Source organism: Colias philodice, chromosome 5 (genome assembly GCF_061535455.1).
Source record: "Colias philodice isolate Cphi_HAF_F1 chromosome 5, ilColPhil1 Martin Lab GWU primary, whole genome shotgun sequence".
NCBI classification, from domain to species: domain Eukaryota; kingdom Metazoa; phylum Arthropoda; class Insecta; order Lepidoptera; family Pieridae; genus Colias; species Colias philodice.
Window position 1 is genome coordinate 504,430 of NC_143090.1, and position 16,195 is coordinate 520,624.

Consider the following 16,195-nt stretch of genomic DNA (forward strand, 5'->3'; position numbering starts at 1 on the left):
GGATAGGTTTTATCCCGGAAATCCCACGGGAACGGGAACTATGCGAGTTTTTTTTGAAAACGCGGGCGAAGCCGCGGGCGGAAATCTAGTTATAAATAAATTATGAATTCTCTCTACAAAATGCATCTATTTAATATTAATATCTATCCATATATAGAAATCTGGTTAAGACAATTGTGTAGTTATAAGAATAGGACTAAACTACTTTTTTCACCCCCCAAGTGTTCAGGGTGTCCTAGCAGAACAACGGTCATTATGAAATGAAGATGATGTTTTTGTTGAAATTGATATTTTTTGTTTTATGGCATTCAAATGCTTTACAAATATAAATTTGTAAAGAATAGAAAAAATTCGATCACGAGGCGGGACTCGAACCCGCATCCTATCGCGCCATTCCGGGGCGGATGCCTGACCAACCCCCCTAGACAAGTGGCTTTCGTCGTTATCTCCAGCTTACGTCAATCTCATACATTCATAATCTATTCTATTAAACTTTACGCTAATAGAAAGCCACTTGTCTAGGGGGGCAATTCAGCCACTCGTGACCCGCCAGAGCGATCGAATTTATTCTATTCTTTCAGTTTTATGTGTCTACAGTCTAAGGGACACGTACACCGCGCGCCATCTATTGAGATGATTAACAACCATCTCAACCAATATGAAACACTTTTCAGTGAATACAATATTGTAACACGACCTTTTTTGTTGAAATTGATATTTTTTGTTTTATAGCATTCACAAGCTTTACAAATATAAATTTATAAAGAATAGAAAGAGATGATGTTTTTTTTTAACTATCAAACTCAAACATTTTAACAGACAGATAAGTGAAACAGAACATAATATCTTGAACCTGCCTGTAACTAAGTCCCGTGTCCCCTAGTGGGGTAAGGGGCAGATGCTTTATGCATACATCTGTTTCACTGTTCAATTTTATTTAGGAATAAGTAAGTGATCAGCATTCTGTGTCCTGACAGACCGATACTTTTTTTTCTATGTCACCATCGGGAATGGAACCCAGGACCCTTTGGTTCTACGCTCACGCGTTATCCATTGTACCAAGGAGGCGGTCATTGTTTATTATTTTTTTCTGCCTATAAATATTTTTATACAAAGGAAATAAAACACAGTTGTGGTGCTTACAATGGCTAATTTAATAATATTAATTAATAATAATATACAATAGTAATATAAAATATATTAGCATCAGTGTGGCCTCTCCGGTCGAGTGCTCTTTGGTAGAATTATACACAGGAGTCCGCTCGCTGAAACAAAAATGTATCTGTTAATAAAATATTAATTAGTTATTATTGTTATTTTTTTGCTAAAATCGTATAGGTAAGTTTACTTTGTATTGTCATATTATATGGCTATCAGAGGGCCGAGACAAATATCAAATCGCAAAGGAATAGAATCAGCTATCGATACTAATTGACATATATAAGCGTATGATGTTTTGCTAAGGTCTGTAAAGCTGGCGATGAAAAAATTAAAATTAGATGCTCTAATGACGATTTTGTTGCTCAACCCATTCGTTGAAAATCAGCAACAATTCCAGCTTTACATTAAGGTAGCGTGAAGAAATCGGAAAAAAAAGACGGGTTGCACTCCGGCTTTTTCGATCAGGTCACGTGTCCTGACGCGAGTTTAAGATTTTATACCCATTACAGAAAAAGTGCTCAACGCCGCTAAAGAAGTTTTCACTTCAAAAAGGGATGGATCGTTGGATAAATGCAGGTGAATTTGTTGCTAATTTGTTGCTGTAAAAAACTTAACTTAACTGTCGATTTTCGGCAGTTAAACATTAAAAAATAATTTGTTGCTGCTCACATCGTTCACTGACACAGTGTCAGAGCCACACAGAGCCAGCAACAAAATATAAACCGGAAGTAGAATTAATTTTGAAACCGACGTCCACGCCAGCTTAACAAAACTGTAGACTGGTCGAGGTCCTCCCTATTTCGATTGAGGAATTCCACCTTCCTTCCTCAACAAATCTCTAATTTCTAAAAAAGACGTGTGGCACTCGGGGACTGCCGCGGTAAAGCTATTGCATGCTATGCCTTCAAGCCACACCTCAGCGCCCGTCGGAGTGGGGAGCGTGAGGTTATTCGTTACTAAATTTCTGGATTCGGTCCCCGCGCTCAAGGCCCGCTATAGAAGCTATGCAATAGCTTAATAATACTCGCGTAAGCACACTAGAGGGTACAATGATGTCTATGTATAGTGTAAAGCGGTACTGACTGATGAGCAGCGCGCCGAACATGTAGATGGGCACGACGCAGTGCTGGTCGACGAGCGCGCCGAACACCACGTTGCCCGCGATGGCGCCCACCCGCCCGCACATCACCGTCACCGCCATCGCGGTCGCGCTGCAACAAGTGACAACTCCCTTACATTTGTCATTTATAAAGGGGTTTGGGCACTTTTGTACGAGCTAGTAACGTCGGCCATTGCGGCCAGTGATAAACTTGGATAATATTTTAAAAGAGCAATATATTGGGTAAACAAATAAACTTAAAAACTATGACAGTCCCCTGAAATTAAATTCTAAATTTGGTCCAATTACAAAAATTTCTGATATATGCAAAACATTTAATGAGTTTTTCTCCACAGTTAGTCCTAACCTTGCAAAACATATTCCAAGCAGATACCACAACAACACAGTTTATACATTGCCAATAATACAAACTAGCCACTCATTATCTAAATTTGTACCGTGCAATAATTAGTTTTAATAATCTAAAAAATTGCCAAGGTTAGTTCCATCAAGAAATTGGGAGATAAAATGCAAGTAAACAATTATCGTCCCATCTCTGTACTACCAGTGTTTTCTAAAGTTCTCGAGAATATTATTTACAACCGCTTAAATGATCATTTGAATTTAATAAAATTTATATCTAACAAACAATACGGATTTCAGCCATTTTTTCTAATACATTATCAGCTACAATAGATTTAGAAACAAATATTATGTTTAATATTTTGATCGTAAAAATATTTCTTTAGGAGTATTCATTGATTTAAAAAAAGCATTTGACACAGTTAGTCACTCATTATTGATAAAAAAAACTCGAGGATGTTAGTATCACTGGTATTGCACTAAAAATGTTTATTTCATATCTAAATAACAGAACACAACTTGTAAAAATTGACAATACGCAAAGCGATCCCTTACCTATGACCTGTGGAATACCACAGGGATCGGTGTTAGGACCACTGTTGTTCTTAATTTATGTGAATAATATCCATAACATAGGCCTACATGGCGAAATTACCCAAAACGCAGATGATACACGTCTATTTTATTTCAGATCCTGTATAAATAATATTATTTCACAAGCTCAAGAAGACCTCAACCACTTATTTGAATGGTTTCATTTTAAACTCACCAGTGATATAAAAACAGCTAAATCGATGTATGTAAGTATTTAAAAAGTGCCTAGCTGATTACATACTTAATGACCAATCACTTCTGGAATAAAAGAATTTACAGTACTCCAAAAGTAATAATTCGCATAGAAATCTTCGTCACTGTTCGGCAACTGTAATATTCCCGGAGCGTCCGAAGATGATAAGCATATAGAGTGGTTAAATGCATTTGCTTCATGCATAATTTAGTTAAATTATGTGTTTTGTGCTAAAATAGATTAATCCATCAGTCCTCGGAATCACAGACACAATAGAAAATCTATTGTGTCGCGCCCCGATCGGGGCTTACGGTGGTCAATGGGTTAATATTTATTTGTAAGTAACGATTTTGTTTCGATAATTCCTTGTAAATAAATAGCGAGGATAACCCCACGATTGCGAATATATCTTTGTTGGATTGATTTACTTGGAAAATTTTATAGTACTTTTAAAGTGTCTTACTGAAGCTGGTGTAATGATGGAAGAAAAGAAGGTTAAAATAATACAAAATTTATATTGTATAAAATATGCATTTCAAACACAGGTTTACATTTAAACCATATAAATCTAATCATTAAAATCTCAGTTCAAAAGTATTTACTTTCTTCAATATTATGACAATTACCAAAAAATAAAAATAAAACAATCAAAATCAGGGATTATCTTTATTTCTGACATTTTAGATACATCGGAACTTTCAATATGCTCTTCTTCATTTTCCCTACTGCCATGACCTGTGTAAATCATTTCATCGATTAATTCAATTCACCTTTAAAAAAAAACCAAGAAGGGTATGTAATAGCAGCTCTATATAATTCCACACAGAGAGAACACGTGTAGTCACCACCAATATTTAAAGACGACTGACAGATTTTTTGAGTTTTTGACACTGACAGGCTACCGTCACCTACCGCCCGAATTGTTTTTGATTGTATATGACCGTGAATTGACTTCTATTTCTTTTGAACAAGGTGTAAAATGCAAGTGCATTGTTCAGGGCTCTTACAATTTAATGATTCGAATGTTTTCGGAAATACGATAAGTAGCGAAGATTTGCATGCGCATTATTAATTTTGGAGTACTGTACCTTTTGGAATAGCTGTGCCCGGACGACTGCTTCATTATTAATTTACTTTGTTATGTTATTATTGTCTTTAAATGAGAATACTCTTACTAATAAAGTAAACAGTATTAACTTTTCGTATCAAATTTCAAATATTATCTTAGGTCGTAAAGAATTCATACGAGATCTAGGGGTGACATTCGATAAAAGTTTATCATTTATCGATCATGTCGAATCTACTGTCAAAAAAGCCAATCAAAATTTAGGCTTTATATTACGAATGTCCAGATCTTTTAAAAATAAAAATAGTGTCCTAATTCTTTATAAATCTCTGGTCCGTAGCACCCTTGAATATGGCTCCTCAGTGTGGTCTCCATTCTACAAAACACATATCGACAAGCTCGAATCGGTACAAAAACGATTTTTACGTTCTCTATGCAATCGTGAACACCTTAGAAGATCCTTGCCCACCTATGACATTCGACTTAAATATTTCAATTTGGATTCACTTGAAATGCGACGTAAATTCATTGATTTAACCTATATGTATAAAATTATCAATAACCTAATTCACACCGATATACTTTGTAAATTCTCTTTATATTGTAACGCTCGTGTCACTCGGAACGCTAAACCCTTCTATATACCCGCCACTCGCTTATATATTTCTTATAATAACCCAGTATATAGGTTATGCCGACTATATAACGAAATAATTAATAAAGATAACACTATTGACATTTTTTCAAATAGTCTAGCCAGTTTTCGTCGCCTAGTACTTACTGCTCTGCGTAGCACCTGAAGCATACGGATTTATGTCGTATCTTGTTAGCCTATAAGTATATCTTTTATTGTATTTTTTTTTATTGTTGTGGTAACAGTATTTTTAATTGTTTTTACATCTTTCACACTCTAAACATTTGTGTATCCATAGAATAGGCTTATACATAGAACGTTATTAATTGTACTTGAATAATTTGTTTGTTATATTGTTGTATAAGCTGTTTGGAAACTAATAAAATAAAATAAAAATAAAATAAAAATAAATAAATGATTCTTTAAACCAATACCTATAAGCGTTCACTTAAATAAATAAATAAAAAATTTGTATGCGTGTACTAGAGTACACACGTAAGAAGTAAAACTTCTTTATGACCTTAAAAATGTCACGAGTATGGCGTAACGCAAAAATGTCACGCGTACGGCGTAACGCAAAAATGTCACGCGTACGGCGTAACGCATAAATGTCACGCGGACGGCGTAACGCAAAAATGTCACGCGTACGGCGTAACGCATAAATGTCACGCGGACGGCGTAACGCAAAAATGTCACGCGTACGGCGTAACGCATAAATGTCACGCGTACGGCGTAACGCAAAAATGTTACACTAAATTTTTGTCCAACCCCGATAAAGAAGTTTCACTTCAAAAAACTCAGAAAAATCTTATAATAAATCATCTAGATTAATGAATAATACAAAACCAAATATCTCTGTTTCTAATACGTTTCGAGATTTGTGTCTATAATAACTTTTGTTCACAATATAATATTATTCTTTTAAAGTATCCAAGTTTCATCCACTGGCCGCGAATGTTCACCATGAGGCCAACTTTACCCAACCCCTTTGTTACAATTCAATAAATGCAAGACATCCAATGCTAATAAAACACATAGAAGACAATTATTATTTTTACAAGACAGATTGTTATGTTTTGAAAAGTATGTAATTTACGTATGTTTGTTTGTTGCGCCAGAGGACGTGAATTTGATGATAGGTATGTTGTGTGTCTAGGGGTTTATAGTTAAAAAGGAATTGTAATATTTAACTGCAAGACCAAAGCGCGTCACACACGTTGAAGATACTATATAAAATTTTATGTTAAGATTCTCTAATATAAAATATTACAGTATCTTAAGGTATCCGGTGTCAGCGTTCTGACCATCATTTTTCTTTTTGTCATTGCGTACTAAGACCCCTGTAGAACCGCCATCCTGTTACAAATGACCCGAAATTTTGTGTAAGTGTTTCGGGTCATTTGTATCTAACATAATATTTTATATTAGAGAATCTTAACATAAAATATTATAGTACCTTCACCGTGTGTGACGCGCTTTATAGTACATATCTAGTTCATTTAACACTGAATTTACACACAAAAAATAAGTTTAAAGTACTCACGCAACTTTAGTAGGGAAGATCTCGCATATAACACAGAACAACACCGCCTCAGTACAACTGACGATCGCTTCGAACACACAAGAGAGCAGAAGGTTCTCGAGCGACGAACGCACGAGGTTCAGCCCGAGGGCCGCCAGCCCGGAACTTATTAACATCATTACTGGAATTGAGAATGTAAATTGTGAAATGAAATATTTTAAAATCCTGATGAAGATATCCATACCAACCATAAATGAAAATAGCATTTTGATTATTGCCTTAATTGTTTGGGAAAATAAATTATTATTATATAAATATTTGATTGATGTTCTCAAATACGTTTTTGGATTCAGGAAAAAAGCTGAACTTAATTTTCTACGATTAATTTTATTCAAAATCGAGGTTAAAAAAGGTAAACTTTAAGATTATTTTTAAATTTAAAATTCAATAGGATTTTTCAGAGATCTTTTCAACGATAGACAGCATGTTTCTTGAACAAGGTTAATACATATTTTGTTACGTTTTGAGGGGAAAAGCGAACAGCTTCGTCAAGGAACTGTTGCGCGTGACACACTGACCGAGCCGTCTGTTGGGACAGTGTATCACATCCACTTTGAGTTGCTTCTTGCAGCAATTGTTTCGCGAGGCTGTTTGTACTTTGTTTGTTTGTGCATAGTTAACCATAAACTCCAGCTAGTCATTTGTGGGTTCGATTCCCACCCGGGGCAAAAATTTGTGTGACGAACATAGATGTTTGCTCTGTGTCTGGGTGTTAATTATCTATATAATTATTTATTTCAAAATCATATATGTATGTTTATCAGCCATCTGGTTTTCATAACACAAGCGAAAGCTTACTATGGGATCAGATTGTGCCGTGTGTGAAAATTGTCCTAAAATATTTATTTATTTATTTAACCCCGTGACTCACCAAGCATGAGCTTTTTGCCGAGCATGTTGATAGTGAGTCCCACCCACAGCGCAGTGGGCACACAGCTCAGCGCCACCACCAGCGTGTGGATGTACACCGCGTCGTCGATCACTTGCGGGCACTCCGCTTTGCCCTGGGGTAAATTAGATAGCTATAGCCAAATCGATGACTAGATAAACTCAAACCACAGAATACATAATAGTAGCTAAACGCTACAGAACGGACACTCTCCGCCTCCCGCCAAAATTAAACACTTACCTCACCCGCACGATCAGTCTAAAAATGGTCCATATTTTTCTACAGGGACGATACGCACAGACGATACGCAACGAAGATTGACAACATTAATTAAATTGACTTAAAGTACCGGTCAAATGTGGCTACTTGACCACATTTTTTTACTTTTTCTTAGGTAACTTATTTATATTAAACTTTTATTAACATTTTATGATTTGTTCATGTCATGAATGATTTCATCATTCACTTTTACTAGGTATTTCTTTAAAATATATTGAATCTGACATTATTTACAAATAAACGTAATACAGGTCAAGTTGACACTGATGTGGTATCTTGACCTTGCACATCAGTTTTCATAGGTAGATGCTTAACATTCTTGTTTTAGGCTAAGTTGCTATTACTTTTTAATTCTTCGACTTTTTAAATATTGCAGCCCGAAGTTTTACAATAAACTGTTAGGCTCTGGCTACCTGGTCAAGTTGCCACGGGATTTGTAATGATTTCATACAAAGCATTACATGTCGGATAGGGTTGTCACAAACAAGACACAAATTTTAATGAACTATTTATTTATTAAACTAAATTTAATACATATGTATATGTATATTACTTAATACTTATAGGTATTTTTTAATAGGTAAGGAAACATTTATTTTTCATTAGAAATATGCTAAATCGTTGTCATCAAAGAGAGTATAAGTATCTGGATTGTCCGAAATTTGCAGCAAATTTATTGATTTTACTATGCAAAACTCTAAACAGATAAAAAAAGGAAAAAATGCAGTCACGTTATTTTTTGTGTCAACCCTAGGCGTAGGTCAAGTTGCCACGCAGCGGTCAATGGCAACTTGACCTAACCTGAGGCATCAATGCCCAAGCAAATATTTCGACAGATGAGCCTAAAGTTGGATAGTTCCCACTGTAAAATCAATCTCTAGGGTTTATTACACAACATATCAAAACTGTACTCACCTGAGATGTGCAGTTTAAGCTCTACAAACATAATAATACTGACACCGGCAAAAGATCCTTAGTCACAGTCACACTTCGATACGTTATATTGCGAGAACCAACAGCGTTACCGCTTTAAAATTAAAATATGTTGCCAATTAATATTTTAAAAACCTACCAACATCAATACGTTAGGTCAATTTGCTTTCAATTCTACAAAATTTGATATTTTGTTGTTAAACGGAAGGTGTGGTCAAGTTGCCAAGTAAAGGTCAAGTAGCCACATTTGACGGTAATTTTATTATTTTGGATTTGTGATTATCGTTTTTCGTAGAAAATGGTTAGATATTGTGCTGTTTACGGATGTATTTCATCAGAAAAACGCGAATTTTTTTTACGCTAGTCAAAAATGTGCCAACCATAAAGCGTTTACACACACAGTTGCAGTCTCTACAGTGTGACTGTCAAAACGATAATTTTTATGGAGTGTCCGGGGTGTACTCAAACTTAAACTCAAACATTCATTTATTCAATTAGACTACTAATTAGTAGCACTTTCGAATCGTCATTAGTTACATAAGTATTTTGCACGCCTCATAAGCGAAGCGTTGAGGTGGGTACTACTGTCACTTCGCGCAAAACATCTGATTTTTCAAACTTAAAATGTCTTTATGTATCATACATTGCACTTGTAAGATAATACATACACACACATATTAAGAAAAAACACTATTTTTAACGTTCATGATATTTTTGATGTCATTTTTGTTATTTAAACTAGTTAAAAAACGGTTTAAAAAAGTTCTGTCTTGGACGTCCGTGTGTCTGTATGTGCGGATCCTTTTTCTTGTTAACACGATAGCGACCGAAATACTTTACTAATCGAGTCTTTTTTTTTCTCTTACGCTTGAGTATGCTCAGGAATAGAACCCTTTCATTTTTCAGGGTCTGATTCGATGTGGTTTAATTGTTATTAAATAAACAAAAATAATAATTAATAAATATATGAGGCGTGCACTTTTGGATTTTCCAAATTATTGTATTTAACATTTACCACCGATTCGGAAAGCAGTATCTATGGAGAAGAATCGACAAGGAACTCCATAGTTGCTCTTTTAATAGTAGATAGACTGACTGACTGTTGACTGACCGGTTGGCTTGGTTGGTAGTCTTGCCTTCCAAGCCAGAGGTCGTGGGTTCGAATCTAATAATACGAATACGTGGGTTCGAAATAATAAGTGGGTCATTTTAATACACCTGTGCATAAGATATCAATAAAATTATATTCAAATTTCCCATTTTAAAAGACGTCATTAAAAGACAAAAAGTAACATAATTGAAAACTTATTATTAATTTCTCATTCTAAATTTTACACAAATCTAAAGACAATAATATATTCATTAAAATAATAAAACTTACCAATAGTTCGGATCTGGTGACATTAGCGGACACTTCACAAACCCCGGCGGATATATCCGGGTAAAGGGACGAGAACTGGCTGAACCGCTCGAAGAGGTCCGGGAACCACATCATTAGTGTGTAGTAACTGAAATAGGTGGATTATCTATACATATAATAAATCTGTAGAAGGGTCAATTGACATTGAAAATATTGAAAAAATAAATAGCAGGGGTGTTACTGGATCGATACCAAACCCAAATATGTGATTAAAAAAGTTTTTGTCTGTCCGTCTGTATGTGAAGGCATCACGTGAAAACTAACGGTTCGATTTCGATGAAACTTGGTATAATAATACCTTATTATCCTTGGCATAAAATAGGATACTTTTTATTCCGGAAAAATACTTAGAAAAACAATCTTAATTTTTCTTAATCTTTCCGCGCGGACGGAGTCGCGGGCTGAAGCTAGTAATTAAAATAACCGTACCTAAAATATCACGTGTTTGTGGTATCTTTGAAACTCTGTCAGTCAATTAATAATTTATACGTATTATACTTTAAATAAGAGATGGAATAGCACAAATTGAGCTGAACCAATAAAATACTTGATTCCAAAAAATTCCTATTTATTCCTACAAAAATTGAATGCAATTTTTTAAGGAATTTTGAACTGTTGCATAAAAATATTTAACGCAAGTAAATCTGATACTCTGATACTTTATTTACTAGATTGAAATAATAATCAGTAACATGCAATAAATCATCTAAATATTATAAAAAGACTACTATAAAAAGTCTCTTTTCTCACAACTTAGAAAATCTAAACTCAAAACATTTCAACATAGAAACTTCAGACTTTACATAATCTTAAAAGCAATAGCAAACCATCCCAAACCATTCAAATTCAAATCATTTATTGCATACCAATACATTTATACAAATTAGCAATCTTGTACAGATATTGCAATACAATAGGTCATATTATATTAAAGTTAAGTTTTCTGGGCTTTTTAAATTCAATATTAATACATATAAAGATTTGCAGTTTGCACCTACGCGCACTTATTAGACAACTAGCTTTCCGCCTGCGGCTTCGCCCGCGTTTTCAAAAAAAAACCCGCATAGTTCCCGTTCCCGTGGGATTTCCGGGATAAAACCTAGCCTATGTCACTCAGAAATGATGTAGCTTTCCAACAGTGAAAGAATTTTTCAAATCTGCCAAGTAGTTTCGGAGCCTATTCAATTCATACAAACAAACAAACAAACAAAAAATCAAACCTTTCCTCTTTATAATATTTGTATAGATATAATAAAATAATAGTTAAAAAAAACTAAAAAACACGCTTTTTATAGAAAACCGAACTAAAAAATAGAAAATTTTTATCAAATTAGTGTATTGTCATCGGTCCTCAATAAATGAGGAAAGTTTGAACGAAATCTGGCCGAAATCGCGCCCAAAGAAGTCGGTTACAAACATACAGGGGAAGCTAATATAAAGCGTGTAAAAAAAACGAAATTAAAATCTTAACCATTCATCTCACCTAAACATAAGTCCAAAGTCCACAAAGCAGCACAACACCAGTAGCCCAATATAGGGCGGTGTGACCAACATCTTCTTCCGTCTCCAGAACGCCTCCCACCGCTGGCTCCAAGTGAGCGGGGTTTTGGTCTCGTTGCCATTTGTGTCTACTACTTCTTCTTCTTCTGCGTCTTCGCAAGCGCTTATCATTGATTCCACCTGGTTCGAGATTAAAATTAAATAACATTTAGAAATTAAATACTTTTTAACGGATTTTAAACGCGATTTATTCATTACTGGCTGTCCGCCCGCGGCTTCGCCCGCGTTTACAAAGGAAAACCCGCATAGTTCCTGTTCCCGTGGGATTTCCGTGATAAAACCTATCCTATGTGTTAATCCAAGTTACCCTCTATATGTGTGCTAAATTTCATTGTAATCGGTTCAGTAGTTTTTACGTGAAAGAGTAACAAACATCCATACATCCATACAAACTTTCGCCTTTATTATTATTACACGCTTTATATTAGCTTCACCTGTATGTTTGTAACCGACTTCTTTGGGCGCGATTTTGACCCACTTTAAACGGCCAGATTTCGTTCAAACTTTGTAGATTTATTGAGGACCGATGACAATACACTAATTTGATAAAATTTTCTATTTTTTAGTTCGGTTTTCTATAAAAAGCGTGTTTTTTAGTTTTTTTAAACTATTATTATAATATATTATTTTCCCGACGTTTCGAACACTACAGCGAGCGTGGTCACGGGGAGACTGACCTCTCTGAGTCTCCCCGTGACCACCAAAACCAAATAATATAATGAATAAATCGCGTTTAAAATCCGTTAAAAAATCTTTAATTTCTAAATGTAATTTAATTTCTAAGTGTAAATACTCGCGTAAAATCAAACACTAGAAAATACAATTAAATAACATTCTCAACAAAAAAAACTTCACTCTTGAGTTACATAGATATTACACAGGCTAAAAATAATAAGCTTCATTCCTGAGATACCACATACGTATAGATAGGTAGACAATGTATTTCTTTTCGTGTTTATGGGTTAAAAAGGATTGAATCCTGTATGTCAAAAGTAAATTATATGTAGGTGGTAAATGTTAAAAAATGTGTTATGACGATTCAAAAGTGCTTCTAGAAGAAGTCTAATGGAAAAAATAAATGTTTGAGTTTGAGTAAAAATATTCCTGCATAATTTATTTTTCAAAAACAATTAAATTTCGATTATATAGGTCACGACTCACGAATACGATACGAACTTTAAAAAATCAAAGTAAACATACTTTCTAACACATTAAACACACTAGAATTTTACATTGACATTTTTTTATCAACTTAATTCATGGTCAAACATGCCAATCTTTAAGTCAATTCCAATTAAACTTGTTTAATGAAGGCGTGATTAGCAAGCAATGTTAATTTGCCATCTCTAACATTGAACTGTTTTTAATTGATTGTTTTAAATTGATTGAGTTATATGTAACACAAACGTATTATAGATCAGAAATTAAAGATTTTGACGGATTTTAAACGCGATTTATTCATTATATTATAAATTATTATCTCCAAGTTTCGCACACTTTGCAGCGAGCGTAGACACGGTGAGACTGTGTCAGTCTAATGTAATGAATAAATCGCCTTTAAAATCCGTTAAAATCTTTAATTTCTAAATGAATAACAACAATCACCAGAAAATACTACAGAAATAATATTTTCAAATTTAATGATTGGGGAACTCCAATACATTTTTTTAAGGTGAACTAACCGGGAAGTCCCTCTCTGTCAGCTTGGTGTTAACAACAAAGATGCGCTGCAGCACATGTAACGCCTGCTCCGTTTTATCTGCGTGGAGCAGGTACCGCGGGCTCTCGGGGAACGGCAGCAGCAGCAGCACCACCAGCAGGCTCGGAACCCCACACGCTGCGACAAATACCCGCCAGGATGTGTATTGGAATGCTGCACCCTCGGCGGTGATGTTGAAACGCGGGTCTTGGATTATGAGCCATGCTATTCCTGGAAACATTGGGGAGTCAATAAGTAAAAAAGGATAGTGACAAATTGTAAGTGGGCTGGATGATACGACAGATGCTGGAAAAATAACTAATAGGTAGGTAATAAAAATATGTATTTTAAAAGAATCAAAAGTTAAAAAAACTTAAATTCAATGAAATATAAAATGCTTCCAGATATGTAGAAAATTTCTAATCTATCTATACTAATATTATAAAGAGGAAAGATTTGTAATTCTGTATGTATGGTTTTCACGCATAAATTACTGGACCGATTTTGATGAAATTGGCACGGATAATCTTTAGACTCTGAGAAAGAACATAGGCTACCTTTTATTGCGAAATATATACCACAGGCTAAGCCGGGGCGGACCACTAGTAATATTATATAAAGAATTAGGCATTCAATGGTAAAAAACTACAGTAAAAATTTGACCTTGGTTCTTTTGGGTATGTATAAACTAAAAAATAACAATTTACACAGACCGTGTTTCTAAAACAGAAACGATTTTAATCTTTCCTTACGCATCACCTTAGATTAAGGATTGGTCTCCGCGCGCGCGCTACGTCTAGATACCGCCCCACCTAAAAACAATAGCTCTGTGAGTGCGGCAACTCATTTCTGTAGTGTGTGTTAGGCAATTTGTAAAGACGCTAGTGTGTGTGAAGAATTGGGCTGCCAGCTGCATAAATTTTACCTCATAAATGGGAAATCTGCCATCTTGGAAAGAAGTTTGAAAAATATTTTATCGAATCCATGAACGATTTGAGTCGCATGACTCAAATCCACTTGCGACGCTACTATACTATAGTCACAAAGGTTGTTTAAAAGTAAAAAAGCGGAAATAAAAAAAATAACATAATAAATGAGTCAGTTAAACATGGTTAAACAGAAATAAATTATTGTTATTAATTTATTATACTCTTTTATATATGTATTAGTAATAGTATTGAAAAAAAAAGTTCAAATTATTGCTAAAAGATTTCCTCAACCACGTGTATTTTTTTGGATATGCAGTACGGCAACACTGAATGGCGTCGTATTTTCGTAGAAAAAAATTTCGAAGTAAAGGAGAAATTTCGAATAATACGATACTTAGTGATGGTAGGTACGTGATCCCAGTGTATTTCTTATTTTTTGTTGTATTATTTTTAAATAGTTTTATGGCACAAATAGGCATTTTACTTCAGATTTTGTTCAAAATCTTTATAAACTATCGGTTCACCTTCTCCACACAATGCTTGTGACACGACTGGCTTGGGTACGCCGAATTCGGCGTACTATTAGTTGCCGCATTTTTCAAGTACGCCGGCGGCATCTAGTCGTAGCGCGCGCGCGGAGACCAATCCTTAATCTAAGCGCATCACAATATTCATAAATAACAAGTTCTCTTAGTGTGGGAGCTATAGTTAATAATGATAATGTATAATAAGCAACAACAAATTCTTATATGTATTGTTAAATTGGTTTTATTACCTACTGTGTTTTTGCTGAAATAAATAATTTTTCATTTTCAATCATTCGCTTCCATTACCTGGCAACAGAATAGTCCCAAAGGTCCAGAACACCTCCAACCTGCACAGCATCACGTCCCGATGGCGCAGGGACAGGAAGTCCCCGAAGTACGGGAACACCAGCCCCGTGGCACCGATGATGCCGAACCCGGAGAAGAACCTGCGACCAGCACACGTCTACACACAATGGGTACGCTGCGCTCATTGGAATTAGGTGAGCAATGGGAAATTTAAGAGGATATAAAACTCTTATTTAAAATAAGTAATATTCATGTAGAAGCTAAAAAGAAAGAAGGTTATAAGTGTTTAGAATCAACAAACACTTTCCTAAAGGCTAAAAACAAATTAAGCACCAACGCAAGTTATGATCTTCATCTCCTTTTTTAGGACACATCCACGATAGAACGCCAAGATAAATAAATAAAAAATAATATTCTATCAGTGCTTGCTATATTTTTTTAATTTTGTGATTTAGACATACCTGCATGCGAGAAACGCAGGGAAAGTCTGTACAAGACTGGATAAGAATGCCGCTAAAGCATCCAGCAGAAGGGCTCCAATGATGGCCTTCTTTCTGCCCCGGGCGTCCGCCAGGTTACCCCAGAAATAGGAGCCTACGCACATCCCTGGAAAAGGAAGAAACAAGCTAATATAACAATAGGAATTTTCACGACTTTGTGATTTTTGTACAAAAAGACAATGTCAATACCATATTTTTCTAAAACAAAATTAAATAAGTAACATTTATTTTCAAAAATTTCAACGTAGGTAATAATTTAATATTTATAACATGTTATTAAGTTTGAAAACCTTCTCTCAAACGCCTATTTTGAATACCTATATTCGACATGTTTATGACAAGCCCTGTAGTAAACATTTATTTAGCAACAAAATTTAATTAACGTGTTGAGGAGCTGCTGCTGTCAACACTTCGTCTTACGAACAATGTATAATATGTCGTATAGTTATCGTTATATCGTT

The 16,195-nt window shown here is 34.9% G+C and overlaps 1 protein-coding gene across 1 annotated transcript in view; it reads right to left on the bottom strand.

The window, feature by feature from the left end:
* Positions 1-1,141: 1,141 nt before the first annotated feature.
* Positions 1,142-16,195, bottom strand: part of LOC149488195 (synaptic vesicle glycoprotein 2B-like) — a 45,960-nt gene continuing 30,906 nt past the window's right edge. Inside the window, exons 4-12 of the mRNA XM_089695349.1 lie at positions 15,696-15,840; positions 15,235-15,374; positions 13,456-13,703; positions 11,697-11,893; positions 10,175-10,301; positions 7,564-7,696; positions 6,654-6,813; positions 2,245-2,372; positions 1,142-1,265 (exon numbers count right to left, since the gene is read on the bottom strand). Coding sequence (XP_089551475.1) covers positions 1,207-1,265; positions 2,245-2,372; positions 6,654-6,813; positions 7,564-7,696; positions 10,175-10,301; positions 11,697-11,893; positions 13,456-13,703; positions 15,235-15,374; positions 15,696-15,840 — 1,337 coding nt within the window. The 3' untranslated portion in view covers positions 1,142-1,206. The remainder of the gene's footprint in view (positions 1,266-2,244; positions 2,373-6,653; positions 6,814-7,563; positions 7,697-10,174; positions 10,302-11,696; positions 11,894-13,455; positions 13,704-15,234; positions 15,375-15,695; positions 15,841-16,195) is intronic.